This window comes from Streptopelia decaocto, assembly GCF_964273445.1.
Source record: "Streptopelia decaocto genome assembly, chromosome: 2".
Classification (NCBI taxonomy): domain Eukaryota; kingdom Metazoa; phylum Chordata; class Aves; order Columbiformes; family Columbidae; genus Streptopelia; species Streptopelia decaocto.
Genome location: NC_138655.1, coordinates 87,030,499 through 87,054,020, shown reverse-complemented (window position 1 = coordinate 87,054,020; position 23,522 = coordinate 87,030,499). Strand labels below are relative to the sequence as shown.

General features: G+C 43.8%; 1 protein-coding gene across 5 annotated transcripts in view; it reads right to left on the bottom strand.

The window, feature by feature from the left end:
• ZCCHC2 (zinc finger CCHC-type containing 2) overlaps nucleotides 1-22,481 on the bottom strand; it is a 44,124-nt gene extending 21,643 nt beyond the window's left edge. For all 5 annotated transcript variants that reach the window (XM_082044215.1, XM_082044219.1, XM_082044216.1 and 2 more), the window contains exons 1-4: nucleotides 21,212-22,481; nucleotides 8,110-8,221; nucleotides 4,520-4,596; nucleotides 1,976-2,047 (exon numbers count right to left, since the gene is read on the bottom strand). In XM_082044215.1, coding sequence (XP_081900341.1) covers nucleotides 1,976-2,047; nucleotides 4,520-4,596; nucleotides 8,110-8,221; nucleotides 21,212-22,159 — 1,209 coding nt within the window. In that variant the 5' untranslated portion in view covers nucleotides 22,160-22,481. The remainder of the gene's footprint in view (nucleotides 1-1,975; nucleotides 2,048-4,519; nucleotides 4,597-8,109; nucleotides 8,222-21,211) is intronic.
• Between the last annotated feature and the right edge of the window lie 1,041 nt (nucleotides 22,482-23,522).

The following is a 23,522-nucleotide window of genomic DNA, read 5'->3' as shown; positions in this document are numbered from 1 at the left end:
CTGGAGAAGCTGCAGCTCATGGTCTGGATGGGTGAACTCTGCGATGGATAAAGAACTGGCTGGATGGCCGGGCCCAAAGAGTGGTGGTGAACGGAGCCAAATCCAGGTGATGGTCGGTCATGAGTGGTGTTCCCCAGGGCTCAGTATTGGGGCCAGTTCTGTTTAATCTCTTTATCAATGATCAGGACAAGGGGATCAAGTGCACCCTCAGTAAGTTTGCAGATGACACCAAGTTGGGTGGGAGAGTTGATCTGCTGGAGAGTAGGAAGGCCATACAGACGGATCTGGACAGGCTGGATCATTGGGCTGAGGCCAATTGTATGAGGTTTAACAGGGCCAAGTGCCGGGTCCTGCACTTGGGTCACAACAACCCCAGGCAGCGCTACAGGCTCAGGGAAGAGCGGCTGGACAGCTGCCTGGGGGAAAAGGATCTGGGGGTGTTGATTGACAGCCAGCTGAACATGAGCCAGCAGTGTGCCCAGGTGGCCAAAAAGGCCAACAGCATCTTGGCTTATATCAGCAATACTGTGGCCAGCAGCACTAGAGAAGTGATTGTCGCCCTGTACTCGGCACTGATGAGGCCACAACTTGAATCCTGTGTTCAGTTTTGGGTCCCTCATCATAAAAAAGACATTGAGGTGCTGGAAAGAGTGCAGAGGAGGGTGACGAAGCTGGTGAGGGGTCTGGAGCACAAGTCTGATGAGCAGCTCAGTGAGCTGGGGCCGTTTAGACTGGAGAAAAGGAGGCTGAGGGGAGACCTTATCAATCTCTACAACTATCTGAAAAGAGGATGTAGCATGGAGTAGCAAGCCTGGCTTCTCCTCCTATCCCTCCTGACAGTAAGTAGGTACTAAAGAGTCCATTTCAGAAACTGGTGTTTGTCTTTACTTGCCAGGTAGGAGAACAGGAGGCATGCAGTTGAATACTCATCCCAGAACTGCACAGGAGCCCATATGACAGTCCTGTTTTTAAGGTTCTCTTCAGGAGCAGAGGCATGTACCCTCTGTTGTGGGACACCCCATCTGGAACCAGACATGCCACCCATAATTCAAATTCTCACAAAACAAGCCCTGGTAACTCTTGGAACTATATATTCCAACTAGATTAAAGCAGCAGCGAATACTCACTGCTTCATTTCTACAACACTAGAAAACATAATGTGGATAAATGAAATGGTGAACAAAACAATAACCTTTGTACAGTAACTGGCTTTATACACTTGCAATTAACACTGCAGTTAAGAACACCAGATGCTATTAAAACATGCCCAAAAGAGATCTTTCATTAGTGCCCTGAGCTGTGAGGAGTTTAAATATAGAATTTCTTAGAACAAGTGGAACCCAAAATATTAGACACTGGCAATGAAACACAGTTTGAGGTCATCACCCTCATGGGGTCTACCTGTGGCCTCCACACACAATGCTTTCCCTGCTTGGGGCAGAGGAGAGAGCAACTTAGAGAGCTTTGACTAGATTTTCTCAAGTTTAACTCCTTGCAACAGTAAATATCCCTGCCTTTGTTCTACTGAAGAATACAACAGAAAATTAAAAACTATTATGTTCCTGGCTCTGCCTCGTTAATTAAAAATGAAAAATTATACCGTTAAAGTCATTCTAATGGGGACACCGATAAGCAAATGGGCAGTGCTTGTACCCATATGCTAACTCTGTGGGGAATACTAAAAACTCATCTGATAGTTCTATAGTAGTTCAGTTGAAACTATAAGAGCAATTTCAGATGAAACCAACGATCTCCTCCTGGGAAACTTCCCAAACATTCTATTGAGCTTCTTCACCTGCCAAGCTGCCCCACCACAATATATGTGATTTTAATGGTTAATACAATTGTGAAGTACAAAAATCTGGTAGCATACTTTTGTTTCCCTAATTACACCCCAGAAATCACAGCTGTCTTAGACTACTTCTGAAGTTATAAACCTGATGTGTAAACACTACTTTTATACTTCAATACATACTTTTAGCAGGAATTCCTGAAGCTCCTGGTGTGTTTTTGTTACACATGTTACTGAAAGATCAGACCAGGTTACCTAGTAAGGAAAGGAAAGGAAAGAGAATGAGAAAAGTTTATTTTTCCAAATATCGTATCAGTTAGGTGATCTTAACATTTCCACAAATCTGACAACCTCAGTATAAGAGTACACACTTGCAGATAAATACCAGGCGAAACAGAGATAATGGTGTACTTTTTCAAAGACACTGATTTTGAGTGCACATTTTAATATTACCTTCATGTTATTTGTGGCTAAAGAAAGTATTAACAACTTCAGATAAATGCAACAAAGTCCCTGAAGATTACTGACTTATTGACTCAGAAAAAGGCAGCTAGAAGGTTTCTTAATTACAGGATGTGTATCAAATAGACATTATTAACAGCAAAAAGCAGGTACCAGAGAGAAGGACCGTAGGTCAGATAGACTGGATTGAGCTCTTGCTGCCATTATCATGAATCAAAAAAAGGGAAAAAAAAAAATCTCTCTTTGTTTATTTTGCCTATAAAATAATTTTACCTGTCTTAGGCTTGAAGCTTACATGGTCATATAGAAGCTGTTGTAGGGTACAATTCATAAGAAGTACTGCAACTTAATAAAGAAGTTACTGAAGAATCAGGCAGCATTTTGGTATATGGTTATATAACATTTCAGTACCTTATTGTTCTGACACCACATGCAAGTAGTAAAACAGCACCTTCACGTGCATATTTTGAGAAAAAAAAAAGTAGTAAGCTTGGTTAGATGAGTGCTGCCTGGCTCTAAGCCTGCTTCTGGGCTTAAGATTCCCATTACATGCATGGGAAGATTCTGGGTAATGGGAGTGGACATGGCAATTACAAACATTCATTTACTCCCAAGAGTTGATAGGATAATGTCAAACACCAACTGCCTTCAGCCTAGTCTCAGAAACGCCAACTACTCTTGGTGACCTCAGTTGGGAAGCCATGACTGTAATTGCTGTTATAACCTTGAAAAGCAGAATCTGGGCTAGCACTAAATGATCTGCAGTGAGGCGCAGAGTATATACCTGCACAGATGAGGAGAAGAAACTCTCCTACAAGAACTGAGGTGGAGGAGTTTCAAGCTTACTCAAATACTTCCCAGAATATCTCCACAATTACCCTTTTAACAAAGAAATTCAAAAACACTGTCAAATCCATCTATGTGCTGAATTTTCAAAATAGTTTTGTAACTGACTTTAAAAATTAATAATCTATATGGGCATTCTGCAGAAAGCTTTCCTATCTACTATTGTATTTTACTAGTACTCAGTTCATAGACTAATTGGACAAAAGAGCTATGACAAGATTGAAATACTTGGGCAAGTTAACCTTTAAGATTTTGAAGGCTAAATTCCACATCACTGTCCTCAGCAAAAGAAGAGTGCAGAACTTTTTGCAAGTTTCACCTTCAGACATGATCAACAAGGTATCTGTTGCCACTACTTTACTTCAAAACCAGAAGTAGTTTACATGTCAATTTAATTCTAATTTTAAGCTTCTACTAATACCAGAAAAGAGAAAACTCTATAATTCAAATCCATTTAAAGAATGCAATATCAGCCTTTGGGATCAACACATCAGTTTTGAGCTAAAAATGGCTACTTGCCTCTTCAAAGAGCTCCTATGACTGATGTCAAATGGACAGTTATAATATTTGATCTAAAACATTCTATTGTTTGGAGAAAAAAGCCAAACTTTCTGTTCAAATCTGGTATACTACCAAACTCACATCTATTGGCTGAATTACTCATAATGTCAGTCAGTCCTTGCTAAGAAAATTACTACTTTGATTCAATTAGAACATCACTGTCTTATCAGCTATTCCTTAACACCTATGGCCTTTAATACCAGAACCCAATCCCAAAAGCTTCTCTTCCAAAGTAGTAAAAAGCAGTGTTTCAGTTTTGTTTTAAAATTCACTGACATAATTGTTTTATATGTTGCCTCTGGATATTATAATATATGAAGACTATACTAGGTAGGCCTTCAAGTTTGTTGACATTTTTAGGTTGTTTGCATTTACTTTAAACAAACTGCAAAACAGATCAACCAACCAACCCTAAGTTTTGTCAAAAAACACAGGATCCATCTTCTTATGGTAAACACTCATGAAAGAGATTTAAGATGATCACATAATTCCAAGCAATATAAAACTGCAGTCACAAGAACTGCACTCCTATGCCACTTGAGCAAACAATCAACTAGTTTTAGAATTCTTTGTGATGCTTACCCCAAATTATCAAAAGCCAGGTTTCCTGAAGTGATGTCACAGATTTGGCTATTGCTGGTGTTTTACACCTTATCACCTTATGCCCACAATTACACAAAACACCTGATCTGTACACAGAGTCCAAGGGAATTATAGGATAATTCCACGAATCTCTGAAGACTCTAACTGAATTCAAAATTGCCTTCCGAGGAGGCACCTGAAACAAGCTGTATATATCTACAGTACACAGATACCATGAAGACAATTACTTCAGTATTCTGGAGGTTATTCGCTTACTTTGAATGTGTACTCCAAATGTTTGTCAGCCCTTTTTCTTGGTACTCCTTTCAGGGTTATCTTCTCAATGTGTACAGCTGAAAGAAAAACACCTTATTGTACACACCAAAATTACAGTTTGAAAACATATCTACTTACCTAGCCACTCTGAGAATCACTGTATTCTACTTAGTGACTCACACAACCTCACTCTTCCTCAGATGCTATTTTACTATAACAAACTGCAGGGGGCAGGTGAAGCCTTGTTCTCATATAAAGTATTTCTCTGGCCTGACAACAATCCCTTCATTGCAGATGATGGAAATCTGTGCATTACTCAAAAGCTTATTTAGACCAAAACTCACTTAAATACAACAATACAAAAGCCAGTGACAGTGCCTTCCACATCCACATTTCTGAAACATAGTAATGAGAGCAAACTAAGACAGAAGAACCACACTTCTGAAAGGCACTCAGGTGGAAGCAAACACTTGGAAAAGGCCTGAAGGGGACAGAAACTAGTGTTAGCAAAGAGAAAATTAAGAGAAGAAGCAGAGGCTACTACAATCATACTGTAAAGAGTATCATTAAATTGAACTGAAAAGGAAGAAAAGTACTTTAAAGTCCTTGTTGCTTTAACATTCCTTTCCCCATAGTCTACTGTATTCAGGAACAGGCAAGTTCTGGCTGTGACTTGTAAGTAGCAGTACCATATGGCCTTCAGGGTCTAGAGATTTTCTTGAGGGCACATAGCATTGTTCAGGTAATACTCTAAAACAGGGGTGTCAAACTCATTTTCACGGGGGGGGTTGCATCAGCCTCACACTTGCCTTCAAAGGGCCAAATGTGATTTTAGGACTGTATAAATCTAACTACTCCTACATTTGTACAGTTCTAAAATCACATTTGGCCCTTTGAAGGCAACCATGCGGCTGATGCAGTCCCTAGTGAAAATGAGTTTTACACCCCTGCTCTATATAAAAATCCTCATATAGTTGAAACAGGCTTTTCACTTTTCCTGCTATGCTGGCCTAAGAATTCAACATAATTTTATTCCTTTACAAGCATGAACACATCTTTACAGGTAAAAAAAATTATTTTAAAAAGTTTCACCAGCCCCCACACCAACCAGCCCCACAAACAGCTTCCTTTCAATGCTTCTGAACTTTTTCTTTTTTTTTGGGGGGGGGGGAGGGGCGTGGAAGGGAGGTAGTGTGACCAGTTAATGTTTCCCTTTCAATTTTTAACTGCATGTTTACATGGGATATTAAAAAACAAAAAAGGAAAAAAAAATAAACAACAACAACAACCACCACCACCAAAAAAACACAAAACAAAACAAAACAACAACAACAAAAAAAGCAAAAAAACCCAAACAAACAAACCAAAAAACCAACCTCCTACAAGTGTATGTGACAAAGCTTATTTTTGGAGATTAGCTAACAACCACTTCATCTAACTTAAACATCTTTAATGAAGTTTGTTAAAACTACAGTTAAAGTGCTATGTCCATCAAACATGTCAGTTCTAAGAGAACTAAGTATTAGCAATTTCCTTAAAGGAATAAAAATCCAGCATATAAGCTTAGTGATAGTGTTACAGCTTCTTTTAGTAGAAAGACTGACAAATACTGAGTGTGAGGGTGTATGCTGGTTGTAACCCTCTACTTGGGAGTTAGAGCACTAGATGATCAGGTAATTTTTATAAGTTAATGAAGATTAATTATTACAATCAAATAAATCTGTTAAAAGGATGCCAGACAATAACATACATCCATATACCATGAAAAGACAAATGTTTAGTGACCTTTTTACCTGTCTGGTATAGACACAAGCACTGTTAGAAAAAGGACTATGATATAACATGAGTTTTGGTGCAGTAAACTTTTGTAATGGCCAATGTTAAAACTGATATACCATTAGCTGAGTTGCTATTCAGAAGTTAATTAAAAGTTGATTCCCATGACTAGAACAGAGAATAGTGATTTCAACTGCATTTCACTACATGCATATATTTAGCATACATAACTATGGAAACTAACACTATTAGCATTCAGAGACAAGCTTCTTTTTTAATGAGATTGTGTTTAAACTATTTAATGTTCTCAATGCTAAATATATTTGTCCTCAAGTATAAAGAAGTTTTATTACAAACCGTAGTACCTTCACCTTCCTTAATTTCTTTTTGTTGCTGGTGCAGGCTTCATCATAATAAGTGATACAACAGGTAATTACAGTGTTGTTGCTGCACAGCTTTAGTTCCATAGTTTCAATAGACCACTTTAAAATTCTGTTTCCACAATCATATTTTAAATATTCTAAATGGTTAGACTGAGAAGAAATGTTTGAATATACAAGCCAATGAGCCGTGTTACATCTCTACATGTATTTTGGACACAACACATGCATTCAAGATGATTAAGTCAAGCATGTATACGTGACACTGCTTCCATTGTGAGTATAAGTTAATATTTCTAAAAATCGTATTCATCACAGCTAAGAATAAAAACATGTTTTATTATCAGTGCTATTTCTAACCCAGTAAGGAGATTTCTGTAGCGGGGAATCTATCACATACCTACATAGCAAATATCACAAAATTATTCTGATCCTTCACTGTAGTTTCTAACTATGATAATACGAATGCTGAGAAATATTTAAGCTCTTCACTCGATTCAACTATTCCACTCTTCTGTGTTTCTGGTATTTAATTCAAGAGCACTGTTAAAGAGAGCCTCCCTTTGTGTTTCTAATTTGTGAATATGAACACTTTGAACTCTAAAAGGATTTGAAACAGGTTTGTTGTCTGTTATCTGCCATAATCTTTCTCTGTGTTTTTTTGCAAGGAATTAAAATACTCAAATTGCCAGCCTTCAAAGTGTAATTAAATCTTCACAGTAGAGACAAAAGGACATTTATGAGGACAAAAGGAATAGCAACAGTTTTTCCAAATTGCCAGCTCCTCACTATCTGCAGGGTAGTGTAGACTAATTTTGAGATTTGCTAATCTTGTCGGAGAATAAAGGATAAGAATAAATATGTTTTCAATAATGCTCATTTCCTCAAAGAGAAGAAACTGCTGGCAATTGCACAGAAGAGTTCTGTTTACAGTCTGAAGCTTTGTTCTTGTTCTCCCCAACAGAGCCAGAAGACACTTCTGTGGAAAGCCTCTCACTCCTCCAAACAACCACCCTCTATAAAATCTCCTAATATATGGTTTTCTTTTTTAAGACTAATCACATACAACTGAATCAAGCAGCAAAAGCTATCCACTGTTCCACAGTATTTTCATGTTTAGTTTTGCTTCAAAAAGTCTAAGCATCATTAATACAACTGCATTAAATTTTCTTTTTTTCCCCCAAATCCCACCTCTTTCCTCAGGAGGAAGCCCATTTGCAATCAATTTTTGTGCACAAAGTTACTAGTAGTTAGCAGCTAACAAGCACGACAACTTGTTATAACAATCAAAAGACCAACTAGGCAGCAGAGAAGATCTTATACTTACAATCACTGCAGTTTCTCACAGATGCAAGATTTCTACAATTCCAGGCAGAATTTAGTGTTCAAAAAACCCCTCAAACTGATCCTCAAAAGAAACCTCAGGCAACATACCTTCTCGCTGAGGTCTATGGGAAGCCATTGGTAGTCCATCATGAGCTGCTGTAGTTCGTTCTAATAAACTGGTCTCGTTGCTTGACATGCAGTCACTACGGGAAAAGTCATTCTAAATTGAGAAGGGGAAAAAAAAGGAAGTGTCTTAATAGAATGTATATTAAAGCTTGCTCTAAGCAGCAGAAATTAAAAAAACAACCACCACCACCACCTCATTATTTGGTATTCTACAGGAAAAAAAAAAATGAAGTTTTTGACAGTGGTAAAAAAGGTAGTCATAAGCTATTTCTGTTTGTTTGGTTTTTTTTTTTTAATTTATCTGTTTATCAAATGTCAGCTATAAACCCCAATGTTTCACTGACCTTATTTTAAAAACAGAACAGGGTGGGGGACAGAGCATGTGCCTTTAGGGTCTCTCAGGCTGGGTAATTCAAGATCATTAGCTCAGAACTTCAATGCTCGTTTACTGTTACTATGAATTCTTTCAGTAACTAACCCGTGAAGTCGTCTACTCCCTATACACTAAACATAATCTCAATTTTATTTACGCCCTATATCTTCAGCCTGCCACCTCTTCTATATAGGAAATCGTGAGTAACTGTTTGGACAGTCTAACAGGACGTATGGTCCTTACAGCTAAATCCACACACCTCTTACTTAAATAAACATTCAGAATGCAATCATTTGCCACCAACATCCCTCTTCTATAGAGAAAAGGACAGACTGAAAGGTCATCTCCCCACACATTTGCATGCAGACTTCAAAATTATATGCCAAGAATTACTACTGTTATAATACAGTGCCTACAGAGGGACAGAACAGAAAATCATACAAGACAGACAGATACATAAGAAAGAACGAACTAGGCTAACAGTGATAAACTAGAGAAAAGTATTAGATGAGCATGGACTTCAAATGGTTCATCTGGCATAACAAGAGCCTAAAAAAAATTTCCCAAATTAACATAAAACATTACTATATCAATTTACATATTCCTCAATGACCAGGTCTTGTTAAAAAAACAAACTGATAAACCAAGATAAAATTCAGAAATGTTTTTAAATGTCCAATGACTTTAGATGCAAGTGCTTTTGCCAGCTGATCAGCTGCTTAGAAAGACACAGCCACAAAAAATACGGAACACTAAAAGCTGCTAGCAAGTTTCTGGATTAATCTCTTAAGTAAGGCACCTCTATTTAATTGTAACAAGTACTGTAACATATGAGCTTAGAAAGTACCTAACTGCCATCAATATGTAAATACCATATCGATAGTAGCAGCAGCAGTGCAGAGAGGGAGAGAAGGTGGTTTGCTGTTTAGCATCAAAAATCAATCAAATACTGTTTTTAGTAAGCACTGGAATCTAAAACAGAGGGTAGGTTTCTTGGGAAGGCTTTCAAAAGAAGCAAGTTAAATAAAGGACACTCAATGCACTGCAAATATTTAGCAACTGGTCTGCATGAAAACTAGAAGGTAAATAAGTATTTATCTTATTAGTAGCTCTATAAAGCTAAATTCCTGGGAGAAATGGGTACTTTTGAAGTAGATGTATATTCAAAGTCTGTTCCTCTTATTCAGGATGAAGAATACTGCTCCACTGAAAGACCTTCATAGAAGATGGACAGAGGAAAAAATATAAATCTTCAGACAGCACTCTTATTTTTAAGTACAGGAAGCATAACATTCTGGAAATAAGTGCCAGAACAGATGAGGTTTTGGGTTGTTTTTGTTTGGTTGGGTTGGGTTAGTTTGGTTTTGGTTTGGGGCGGGCGGGGGAGGATTTTTTGCTTTTTTTTTTTCCTGAAGGACTTGTGCAATGTGATGGGACAAACCAGCAGCCAAAACAAGTTACCTTGTTTGGTACAGAGGACACCAAGACCATCACAACAGACAGACCAGAATGAGGAAGCACAGAGGTATCAAAAGACCTCACAATTCCCTTGCGGTTTGTGAATTCTTCAATGAACTTCAGATTTGACAGATGTATCAACTAAAGCTTGCTTCACCTTACTGAACCACCTTTACGTCATCTATAGTACGGGTACAAACAGTGGCAACTCCTAACAATGCGTTCAACTCATTTAGGACCCAGTAAGTATCAAGGCATCAAGACTGCCCTGGGCATACTTAATCTAACTTTCATCAGTCACATCAACAGCAGTACACAACCAGCAAGTGAACACCTACGTGGCCTTTAGACTGCACTACACACAGTCTGAAGAACTGAACAACATTTAAGCTGTTTCATCTAAATCAGGGTATGTTTTGTGTTCTATGCTGAGTGTCAGTAATTTCAGGTTTCAAAGCAATCAGACTTAAAATATAGAGCATACCTTGTTTTCTCAAGATAAAATTTACACCAATCCCTGGTTACTCAGCAAACAATCTCAGCAAACTTAACTGATCAAAACAGTGTTTCAAGCTTCAAACATCTAATAAATTCTTAGTGCAATGTCAGATTTGGAACAAGAAAGGAAAATAGATGCATATCAACAAGATTGCATTTCAACAGCTTTAGCAATTTCCAAGTTTAGTTTAATTAAAAAAAAAATTAAAAATCACAAGCATAGTCTGGAGAGAGCCACTTTCAGATCTCCTCAAAACCCCCGCTGACACTGTTTTGTCAAACATTTCATAACAACCATGAACACAATCAAACCCAAATATTTAACTTTTTAAGTGCTAACTCATGGTCATGCATTACTCACAAAGCTGTTGGCATGTGAGCATCAATGTTACCCGTTAAAACTGTGATTCCTTTAAGACTCTTCATAAAAAGCACTACTACGATTAACTGCCTGTGTCTGAACTACCTGAAAAGTTTAGGGCATATTTTGGTATGAGAGTCAATCTCTTCCTGACATGAAATCAAACAACTGAACCAAGATTTCTAGAGAAGATCAATGTCAATTCTCTGACAGAGGTAAGGTCTTCCTTAAGCTACAGCTATATGCTTTGCCAAAAACAGCTTTGATATCTTTCTTCCACACTGCATGCAGAAGACGACAGACATTTGTATTAACTCTGACAGAGGCTTTCAAACTGTTCAAGTTGGTTTACTTTTCTAAGATGTCTTTTTCCACCTTTGAAATCATGACCATAAGAGCTGAAAGCAGTGCATCACTCATTTGAAGGAACAAGCTGAGGCTTCCACCTAATCAATTACTTATTTTTTCAATTCACAAATGGATCTAAAACCAAACTTAAAGTCAGACCTTCTTTTGCCTTCAAAGTCAGGCTATTTGTTTTGATTAATGGAAAAAATAAATTACAATCTATTCTAATAAATAATTGCTAGTTGAGAAGTCAACGAAATTGTTAGTAGTTTTCAGAAGAGAGGTGTGGAAATAAGATTTACTTCAAAGATGTATTCCGCTCAGCTCATGCCGAAGAAGCATTAAATATTTCTGCTACACCTCCTAATACTAGAAAACTGCTTCTCACCCAGCATATCTATCATCTTTGTAACAGTGTTCAGATATCTTTGCAGAGAATTATTCTAGAGTGGTTGCTTTTCTATCCATGGCAGCATTCTGTACCAAGTGAGCTACATCCACATTTGAAGGCTCCCTCTGAACTGTAAACTATTACATGGTTCCAAACCTGTACTTAAACAAGTCCTGACATGGATGATTTTATAAACCATCATAACTGTAAAACAGTTCAAAATTTATTCACTTGAAAAATTCTTCACCTAGAAAGTTAAACCAGCAATATATACTGCATGTATTCTATGAATTATAGCTTTCACAATCCCCAGTGGAATGCAGGAAGTAGACAGTAGGGTAACCCAAGGCAGTCATAGCTTCACTGTACAGCTTACAGCCTGCAAGGATTGTTTCTGTGACAGCTCCAGCTCCTGTATGAGCCTGCATTACAACTCTTCACATTGGGTGTTACTTACTGTTACAGTCCTACTTCCAACACTCACACATGAAGACAATACAAGTGGCACTATCAGAGCAGACAACTCTAGCATGCAAGTGGAAAGTCAAGGCAGTCTGGAGGGCAGATGAACAGTGAGGGTGACATCACAGCCAGCTACCTGGTACCAGTCACACCACAAGCACAAGTCCTTTAAAACTCAGTATGCTGCCAAGGAATTCCTATTGATGGTCATGGTGTATAGCACTAATTGTGCTAGTCATTTCCTGTCCATTAATAAAATGTATTCACACAGCACATGCAAGTGTAAGATTAATTCTTGCATAAGCCTTTGTCACTGTAAGGTTTTCGCATGCAAGGATTCACTGCAACTCACAGCAGTTCTGCTGCTAATGATTAAAAGACAGTGAAGCAAGAAATGTGGGTGGCCCCAAACCAGTTGCCAGATAATTAATTTAATAATCGCATAGATCTTCGTGACAGGCCAGAGGATTAACTACATTTCTCCTTGAAAGTGAAATTTGCTACGAGAGCACTCTAAAAATTGTCTGCTCTCACAATCTACCCCATAGTTTTTTATCTAAGACATCTTTCCTCATATGGCTGAAAGCCATTACCATATTAATAAAACCCACCTATCACTTGAGATGTTTCCCACAACTGTAAGGACAAGCATCAAATATCTAAAGTGTGGAGTCATCCGGCTCAGAAGGATGTTGCTCTGTATAACTAACGTATGTGAGCTGAGCAAATCTCTCAAATACACATGACAGATGTCCAAGCTCTGCCCTCTATTAACATAGATGGCTGATCAAAAAATGTCATGCTGGTATTGGTTTGGCAATATGTCATGAAATCCATTATTGGATAGGCTTCTAATCATCATGAGGAAGTGATTGATGCACGTTAAGTATTCTGACGTTTGCACTGCACTTTCATAAAAGAACTATTCATGCATCAGCTCTGATGAGCACTAACAAGGGAAACCTGCTTAGAGCAGCTGGGCTGCTTGAATAGTTCTACATGCCCAAATATGAAAGCTTATTTTTCTGCAAGACTTCAGTAAATGTGCTGTTAGGGACAGCACTACTTAGACTTGTAGGCTGTTCAGATGTAAACTGGCACAGCTCATTCATTCATGTTCAAGTGGGAACTAGCAAACAAAACCAGATGAAAGAAGGCACCTTAGAAGAATCAAGATCTAACTCATGATCACAAGTTATCAACTACAGCATCTGTACCGTAGAGAAATTTGATTGATGTCAGAATAATCATTACTAGATGTGATGCCAGTTACAAGACCAAAGCCGTGATTTCCTTAGAACAATCCTTACAAGCTACCACCCTTATTGCTTCACAACCATGATACACAGATACATACCTATGTAGCTACATTAGCACAAACGCTAAGCATCACTTCTAAAGAAGCAACTATCAGCTGAAACTGCATGTGTACTTGTGTGCTGCTGAACCCTGATGACAACAGCAACAAAGAGGAAGCCTGTGTGCAACTGTATCAGCACACTTTTACTTGCTGTTACTTGGATGTATGGATAGAACATTGATGCTGTCTTAAAACGGAAATCCAGCACATGCATTTGATGCTCACAAATGCAAACAATGTGGACAACTGTTGATGCAACAGGTTGTCTCCCATGCAAAAAAAACCACCACCCACTACTGTCTCGCATAAGCTGCTAGCCAAGTGCAAGACCATGACTGAAGACAACTGCCCGCCTGACATCACTGCTAAGTTACGCTTCAGTTTGCAAGCTTTCAGCTACATGATGGCACTGTCCAATTGATTTGAGACGCAGAGAGCTGTCCTACAAGACTAAGAACAGAACTGACCTCAAGATCTAAGACCACGAAGATCTACCAAATGATGCCTCTTTCAGCCACAGCCAGGAAACAAATACTTCCTTGTTAACTTATCTTTTCATGTGCAAAATAAACCTCCAGAACAATAACACTTATTCCACATAGAATCACAGGCTGGAGAAATGGGCTGACAGGAACCTCATGGAGTTCAACAAGGGGAAGCACAAAGTCCTGCACCTGGGGAGGAAAAACTACAGGCACAACACAAGCTGAGGCCTAACCAGCTAAAAAGCAGCTTTTCAGAAAATAATCTACCTACCTATCTGTAAATATGTATATATACACAACTGAAGGATGGGTGCAAAGAGGATGGGTGCAAAGAGGATGGAGCCAGGCTTTTCTGAGTGGTGCCCAGTGACAGGTCCAGGGGCAATGGGCACAAACTGAAACACAGGAGGTTCCCTCTGAACATCAGGAAACACTTTTTCACTGTGAGGGTGACTGAGTGCTGGCACAAGTTGCCCAGAGAGACTGTGGGGTTTCCATCCATGGAGATAACCAAAAGCCAATCTGGACACAGTCCTGGGCAACCAGCTGTAGGTGGCCCTGCCTGAGTGGGGGTGGAGGGAGGAGGTGGACAAGATGACCTCCAGAGGTCCAAGCCAACCTCAACCATTCTGTGCTTCTGTGACCAGACATAAAATCCCATAATATGCTAAATAAAAGTCTGGCTGGCTGAACGTAAGGTTCAAATGGATAACCTGCAACTGCCCTATTAACTCACATCTAGTAAGCAAGACTAAAAGGAGAAAACGCAGAGTTGCCCAAGAGTACTTTAAGGCATATTTGTTTAGTGAAACTATTTTAAGAGCTCACCTGTAAGAGGCAGCAACAAAACACTGCAAGGGATACAGAAGCCTTGTGGAAAAAAAACCCAACATCAGCTGATTCAGGGAGGAAAAGCACATCATACGACAACTTCAGCAATCACATATTGACCAACTTGTAGCACTGTGAAATCATGACAATTTTGAGACAAGAGCATACCTCTTACACAGCATGACGAACTTCAGCTATCGAGGTCTCTAGCAACTACACTCAAAGTACCAGATTGTGTCAGCTACAGCAATGATTTAAAGTGCTGGGGGAATACCACACCTTGTGCTTGCTGTTAGAGAAACACAGCATGTTCTTTCTCTAAGTCTCATCTGCACCTGAGCTTTTAACTAGACTTAAACCACTATTTTAGTCCACCCTAGGCAGCCTATGACAAAGTAGAGAACTTGAAGCTATAGCCAGCAATGCAACAGTTTAGATTACTGCATCGCCAGCTGGTTGCTCATCCAACTTTGTACAAATTCAGTACTGTCACAATTGTGTCTTGAGTGATTAAGTGATTACTTGAATGTATTAGTTCAGACTGAATGCAAAAAATTAATCTCACAACAGCCTAGAGTGACAGAAAAATTTAGAAAAACATTTGCCCCTTAGGGTTGGTTCCCTGAAGTACAATTAGTACTGTGAGAGATGATGCCTTCATTACTACTTTTAACTACCAGCAAAGGTTAATATGTCATTTTATCCAATTTTTGAACTCAAATTTTGAACTCAGCATAGTTCAGAAGTATTCTGTCAGGTATGGCAGGTTCTGAACAACAGAAAATCTCTGTCATGTTGTTTTCTCACTCCTGAGACACTTCCCAAGGCATTAAACCTCCTTTCACTATAAAAAGTATTTTTACTTCCTCTTCCCAAAAAGGCCAAGATTAAGAGGTTGAGAAAAGACAAGAAGTGCACGAAGGAATGCAGTTTCCAGCCAAATCTCTGAGCTTATCCTCTGCGAGCTTCGGTCTCTAAAAGTATACACCCTTAAGACTTGAAGGGCATGACAGAAATTCACCAAGTCTGGGAGGAAAAGTAGACATTCAGTATTAATTACAGTTAATGACGAATCAGCTGTAGTGTTTCCTACAGCAGCTGCGACTGGATACTGATCTTAACAAGTAAATGAGGTAGGAGAGACCTAGGTAGACAGAATCCTACAGACTTCAGTGGTTTCATAGATACAGCCATCCTGCTGCTGCTGGCTGCATCCTTTCCTGCAGCTCTTTAGAAAGAGCTCAGAGTCCTCAGTACCCCAAGCCCAGTGAGATCCCGCTATCTACAAATAAGTCAATATTGGGCAACACTGAAAACTGGACCACAGCTTAACAACAGCAATCTAAGTGCAAGCATTAGGAAGCCTTGGGTATATTTTCAGTGCTCCCAGTGCTCATCTAATATGTTAGAGAAAAAACTGGCACAGAAACAGCAAGAGGCTGATTAACCCTGGCATAAAGGGACTGGGCAAGGCTACAAACTTGTCCTAACACCTCATATTTAGAGCTGAACAACTAAAACCAACTGAAAACGGTGAAATTTTGTACTCCACAGTTTCCTGGAGCATTAGCATGCACGTTTAGACAGAGGTCTTTCATTTTAGGCATTGTATTTTATCTAGTTACGAATTATTTTCCAGATTATTTCCAGTAATGTTTCTGGAAATAGTTAACTCCTGTTTGGAGCCAGAGAAATGCCTGTTCAGAGGCAAAGGTGTTGGATTCACTAAGGGAGCCAGAATACTTATCTCAGTATGCAAAACCTGTAAAACATTAGTATTTTCCTGGAGCATACCACCATTTAAAAGATCTGTGCCAAGAGTGAATGACATTTTTTTATCTTTCTGTCTGTTATTTAAACCAGACTCTGAAGACATACTTTCCCTTATGCTCAACTCTACGACACCAAAAAGATCACACTGCAGCTTCAAAATGGGATTGCCTTTATTTTTGTTCTCACAGACAGTGCTCCTAGAGTCTAAAATTAAGTTCTAGTACCTTATTCTGCTGCAAGTCACTGAAGATCAATCATAAAGCACTCTTTTAATTTGCAGACAAAATATCCTATAAATAGAAGCCTACTAAGAAAAATACTCTGTAAATAGAAACTTTTCCTTTGTTTGTAAGTAGAGACTTTTTCTGTAAAGAATCCTCCAGCCAGCTAATTAGAATACTGTTCAGCAAACCATTATCTCTAGGAGATTGCTTCTTTCAATGGAACCTATTACTGTCAAGTATGCCTGATTAAATGCTTCAGTGTCTAACACAAGCCACATTTATTATGCTAGCGTATACTCAGACCTCCTTCAGTGTTTCAGCATTCTGATCTCATATCTTGGATGGGATGGAGCAAGATAGGCAATAAAGTCAAACAGCTTTGATACTAATGCACTTATTAAACAATTATAATCAACACAAGAATGAATCTGTATGTTCTGATACTTAAACCAATATATAGTGATATTAGCAGACTCTTCGCACATCAATGCTTGTTTTATGACTACAGATGTGAATGCTGCTGATTTATTCTTATACTTCAACTTTAGATTCAAAATTCGTATTCTATACAGCTTTATGTACCAATGACTTTTTTTTCCAGAAGGTGTTATAAACTACATGTTCATTTAAAAATCTGCAAATAGTATCAAGTGTTTCTACCTTAAGTAAGAGGAAAAAGTATTTCAGAACACTTTCTTATAGAGAAAAAGCTTATGCAATTACATGGCAATCCTACCTCTGCTCATCCCACTCCAACAGTCCTGTCTCCTACAACTTTTGAATTTATCAGCCATTTCCAGCTCTATTTGTTAAAATGTATCACTAAGAAGTGTTAAGTTCTTTAAGGATCATTCAAACAGGGGACTGAAAAGAGCAGCAATCCTGTTAATCCTTTGTCAACAACTTTAATGTGAGCTCACCCTTATCAGGCAGCACAGATCCTATCCAGAAAACATAATCCAAATGATGGAAAAGCAAACTGCTTTATATTGTAGAACCTCTCAAATTCTCCTGCTCACTACAGCTAAATGTTAAAGCTCCCTGACACCTCGAACCAAGCCATGTTGATAGATATGCCACAGGCAGTAACAGTCCTTGCCCTAAGGAATTCAGAATCTAAACATAACACATAGACCACCTGGTTCAATTCCAGGCTGAACTCCATCGCCTCTGTAGCTCCATCTCACATCACCGTTGCTTGCCATAGGTACACGTGTCACGTGAACAACAGCTCTCCTACCATCTTCAGAGTGTTCCGAAGACGTGAACTGAGAAAGCCCTGAAGTGTTAAGGACGGAAGCCCAGAGCTGAGCTAGCAGCTTCTCAGCACAGAACTTCTCTTGTGGTTTATATTCTCGGTAAACCGGGCACACCACAGCCCCTCTCGGGACAGGCCCCGCTGGCGGCAAAGCCTTCCTGCAAAGTTCCCCGGGCTGAATGGCTGCGGGATCTGCAGAGTTCAGGGCAGGGACAGCTCCTCGGACCGACGCCCGGCGGCGCGGAGCGGGCCCGGCGCTGCCCCGGCCGCGCCCGTGGCGGGGGGGGGGAGGGCCAGAGGGCCTCTCCAGGCCCGCAGCGGCGGGCGGCACGCGCCGGCACGCCGCCCTCCCATTGGGCGGCCGTAAGCGCGGGCCCACTCCAACCTCCGGGAGCGGCGGGAGGGCCGGTGCGGAACGGCCGAGATCCTTCCCGTTATGCAACCGAGGGCGCCTCCCCTCCCGCGGCGGGACGGCGGGGAAACCGCCCTGCGGGCACGTGACCAGGAGCGCAGGCTCCGTCGCCGCCATCTTGAATGGGGGCGGGAAGCAGTGGTGACCATCAGTCACCGCGTCCCTGCCCGGGGAAGGGTCCGGCCGTTTCGCCCCCACCGGCACGGCGGGAAGGGCGGAAAGGAAGAGGGGCTGCCCCTCATGGGGCCGGGAGGAGCCATGATCGATCCGGTCACCCCCTCCCCCGGGGCCGCTCTCCGGGAAGAGACCTCCGGGCCGTTACGGTGCTCTTTGGGCTAGCGATGTCCCCCCTTATTCGTTCTTCAGCTCTCTCGGAGCCTCGCTGTCCCAATTGAACGGGGGAAAAGAAAGTTGAAGCCCTCCCAGGTGCGGCCATTGCTAAACGTGACAGGACCCGCTCGCCCCGCGAACTTGCAGCAGGCTGGCTGGGGCACGGCCGGGCCGGGTGGCTGAAGGGCGCGGGGCAGCGGCAGCGTCCCGAGGCTGAGGGGAAGCGGCCTGAGCTGCGCGGGGCTGGGCACGTGGCCACAGCGCAGGTTATAACCCAATAGCGAGCCCAGCCCTTCTGACCCGAGGCCAGCTGTAGAAAAATTCAAAGAGCTCGTTATGAACCGTTTTAGTTCACAAATGCAGAGCCCTGAAGGCACTTAAATTTCAGAGATTAAAGGAGGATAAAAAGCCTGTGGAGACCTGACAGGATTTTAAATCAAGTCAAATTTAACCATACAGCTGCATGCTGCCAGGGAAGTCTTTAACCGTGCTACTAACTCCATTTCCTCCAGCGTCTTATCTGCAAGGGTCACACCGTCCCTGCGAATGTGAACTGAAAATACTCAGCAGAAACCCACCAATTTCCTCTGTTCCCTATCAGCCATTATTGCCCAGAAGAGGCTCTGCTGTATTTACAATTTAACCATTGGGAAAGGAGAAAAAGCCTGCAGAAGGGATGCTGTTTCAGTTCTGTGTGGACTAGTGAATGTGATGTGCGTGTTCAGCCAAGTTGATTTGGGTCTGTCCATGTTCCCTGAGTAAATGAAACCACAACTTGGAAGGCTGCTTTAACACCAGAGCCAGAATGCTCCACAAAACATTTCAATCCCAGTAGCTCATGAGAGCCTGATCTCCTAATGCATTTGGTGGGACACAAAGAGCAGCTACTGATGTGCCAGCTTCAGGTAGCAAGTATGTTTCTAGTTATTAGCACTTCAAACCCAGCAAGAACAGCGTCAGTCTTACTACTTCCTGCAACTCAACCTTCTCCCCCTGAAGATGGACTTCCAGGACTCGTTTTGGGATAGAGCTAGACTTGATGCAGGTCAATGAGCCAAAATAAACACTGTTGGGATTTATGCTACAAATTCATTATGATTTCAGTACCGTAGCATCTGCCCACTAGTTTATGATCTGCCAAATGTGCTTTGGCCTTAAAACTACGCAAGCATTTACTTAATGTATTTGAAGGCTTAGAAATTCATCGCTGTCTCCTCCAAGAACTCCTCAAGAGCATATCCTGTCTTTACCAAACAGAAAAAGGGGCCATTCCTTTTGTATGGCAGGCACTGTAAAACAGTTTTCTAGGAGTGGCTGAACTGGATAGCACTGTAAGTCAACTTAGAAACAAAAACAAAAAAACCCAACCTTTACTGTTTGGTACCTTTTCTGTTAAGTACCCAATGAAAACCTGATGTGTGTGGTTGAACAGCATTATAAACACCCATCTTTCAGCCTTTTCTTCCTCTTTGCATGAGAGGCCATCTATAGACCAAAATCTGCAGAGCTCCAACATGATGGCTTGGTTGCATAAATATGGGGCAGATTTTAAGGCCAGCACTCGTCAAGGGGGCAGCAATTAATGGCACTGGGGGAAAGCCTGAGTTTAAACACAGCTGCTGCACACGCCAATGCTTCAGTGTCATTCATTGAAAGTCTTCATTCTCAGTGACAGCCACCTTTCCAGCAACAAGTGGCACATCTGCTTTCAAGATGTGCTTTGTGTTTCCTGACAGCCACCCAGGAAAACAGCTTTTAACAGAAGCTCCAGTTGTGACATTTTAATTTACTTCTTTAGTAAAATGATTAACACCCCTTCCCAAATGTCTTCAGCCACCTTACTGACTGGGGCTTTTCAGAGAATCAGCCTTAGAGCCCCCAACCCAACTACTGCCCTGACCCTTGCCAAATCCAAGCCTAAGTCTCATTTGGGGAGGGGAAGGGGCAGGGGAACAGGTTCCATATAAAAGTTATTTCAACACATTCTATTGTTTTAAGCCCCTAGAGAACACACTCTTAGGCAGTATGGTTTCTATCTAGCACTGTTATTATTTTTTTACTAGCCAAGCTGTCGATTGTACTTCTGCATGGTAGACCTTCTTCAGTGGCCTACAGCACACGAGGCAGCCAGTCAAGCTGTAGCAGTAAGCCTGCAGCCTGCGCTCCAGCAAGGCAGGATTCAAAGAGCAGCACTCCAGAAAGCATGGCAGGCTAGAAAGAAAAATCCTCCCTCATGGATTCTACTACATCATAGTCAGGTGCTGTTACATTACAACAAGAAATTCGTACTAGAAACTCTACAGCAGCTGTGGGGGTGGCCTAGGCCTACGCTGCCGAAGGAGGGGGTGAAGACAGGACGAGCACCGAGGCAAGACGGTAGGTGCCACATCCCAATGGAGGGCTTCAGGGAAAGGTGAGTGGCTGCCCTCAGCTCCTAGAAAATCGGGAGGGGGTGAAGAAAGGAGGAGGAAACCGCCTGACGAGATGGCGCAGCGGGGAGAGACCAGGACACGGTGTTACCTGGGCTTGGTGGCGGCCGAAGCCCTCCTCTTCCTGGTCCCCGCATAAGGCTCTCCGCAGCCGCTCCAGGTGCTCCCGCAGGGTGACCCGCTGGTGGAAGGAAAAGGCGGGGTGCAGCGAGGCCATGGTGAAGAGCAGAAGCAGCTCCTCCTGCGCGCCGAAGCCGAGGCCCTGGGCGGCGGGCAGGCTGGCCTGTCCGTTTTCTCCCGCTCCGTCCATCACCACCACCACGTCCTCCTCCTCGGCCCCCTCCTCCTCGGCAGCGCCCGCTTGGGGCCGCCGCGCCGGGCAGCTCTGCAGGATGGAGTCCACCTGGGGCAGGAGGCGGTGGAGGCGGCCGGCGGCCTCGCGGTTCTCGGAGCCCAGCAGGGCCAGGTAAACGATGAGCTTGGAACGCACGGCCGGATCGCGGAAGTCACCGAGCTGCCCGGGGTCGCTGAGCCCGTTGGCCTTCGCCTCCGAGTCGCGGAGGCAGTGGTAGTCCTTGCGGGCCAGGTCTTCCAGGCAGGAGCCCAGGAACCGCAGCTCCAGCGGGTTGCACAGGTCCAGCAGCCCCACCATGAACTCCAGCCGCTGCGCCGAGCCCAGCACCAGCCCGAACCACTCGTACACGGTCTCCTTGTCGATGCGGGCCGCCGCCGAGCCGGGCCCGCCGCCGCCGCCCGGAGCGGTGAGCGCGGCGGGAGGTGGCGGCGGGCCAGGCCCAGGCCCAGGCCCAGGCCCCGGCCCCAAGCCGTGCAGCTGGCTCGGCCTCTCCAGCCCGCACCCCCTCCCCGCGGCGGCGCCCCCGCGGGCCGGCGCCCGGGGCACCTGCTGCAGCTGGAGGTGACAGTCCAGGGTACCGCCGGGCTCCTTCAGCCCCAGCCCCGCGGCTGCTGCTGCCGTCGCCTCTTCCAGCGCTGCCGCCTTGTGGCTCGCCTGCTTCAGGGGCAGCTTCATCTTCAGCATCCTCGGCGCGGGGGAGACGCCAGCATCCGACGAGGCCCGGCGGCGAGGGGGACGCGGCGCGGCCGGGGGCGGCGGTCAGGAGGAGCCGCTCATGCTGCCGCGGCCCTGCCGGCGCGGGAGAGGCGCGCGCGGGGCAACGGTCCCGGCGTGTGCGCGCGGGGGAGTGGGCGGGAGGGTGGGGGAAGGGCGGGCCTCGTTCGCGGCGGCGTCCGCGGCTCCCGGAGCGGTTCCCGGTTCCCCCTCCCCCGCTTTCCCCGGCGCCCGTGCGCGCGCAGGGCCGCAGACGGCCGTTGGCGGCTCCGGCCGGCGCGGAGTGAGGCCGCGCTCCCGGGAGGGGGCAGGGCAGGGGACACGGCCGACAGGGGGCGGGTGCGGCGCGGCTCTCCGCCTATCAGCGCCGCCGACGTCAGCGCGCTCGCCAGCGTGCGCGGCGCCCGGCGCCGCCAGAGCCTGGGCAGGGCGGTGCGGTGCCCCTGCGGCAGCAGCCCCGCCTGAGGCACGGCGGCACGGCGGGGCACGGCGGGGCACGGCGGGCCTCGACCCCGACAGGCGGAGGCTGCTTTCCCCGTGGGTGCTGCAGCCCGGCCGAACTTCAGCTGCCTCCCTGCCGCCGAGGCCTCAGTACCGCTCGAGAGGAGCCCTGCCGCCAACAGCGGCCGCGGGCTCCTGGTGGTGAGGCCGCTGGTGCTTTCCTGGCTGGAGCTGCTTCTCGCCTCCCGCCGGGCGGGGAGCGGCTGTGCTTGACCTCGGGCCGCGGGGCGTAGCGGCGCTTTCGGTGCGGCGCCGTGGGGCGGGCGTGCGGCGCGGGGTGGGCGCGGGCACGGGCCGGGAGCACCGCCCTGGCCCTGGCCCGGCCTCTCGTGTGCTTAATGAGCTACACACACAGATGAGAACGGTTCAGCACTTCACCTGAGACCTGCCGGCAACAAACCTGCCTATCTCCCAGCTAAAAGATTTTCCTGAGATAAGGCCGTGTGCTGGCTGACGACCAGGCTTTGGCAGGACGGGCCTAAAGCGGCACAGCACCTATGGAATAATGCTAATTAAAGAACCATAGCAGCTACAGGCCTTTATAATGCGATTGAAACTGTGAGTTTTGTTAGATATTTTTCAATTACTACCGTTACAGTGTTGTGGCTTTCTAACAGGAACTTTTAAGGTAGGGAAATCTAAGGAATATAACAAAGTATGGCAAAATGGCTTAGGGGTAGTCTGGCATGAAATAGCAGCCTTGTTTCATTCTCATTCCCCCTGTTCCCAACTATTGCAATCCATGGTGACAAAAAGCCTACAATTACAAGATTAAGCAGCACTCTGAGTAATCAGAAAGTTTCAATGCACCTTGCTTCTGTTTCTGCACATT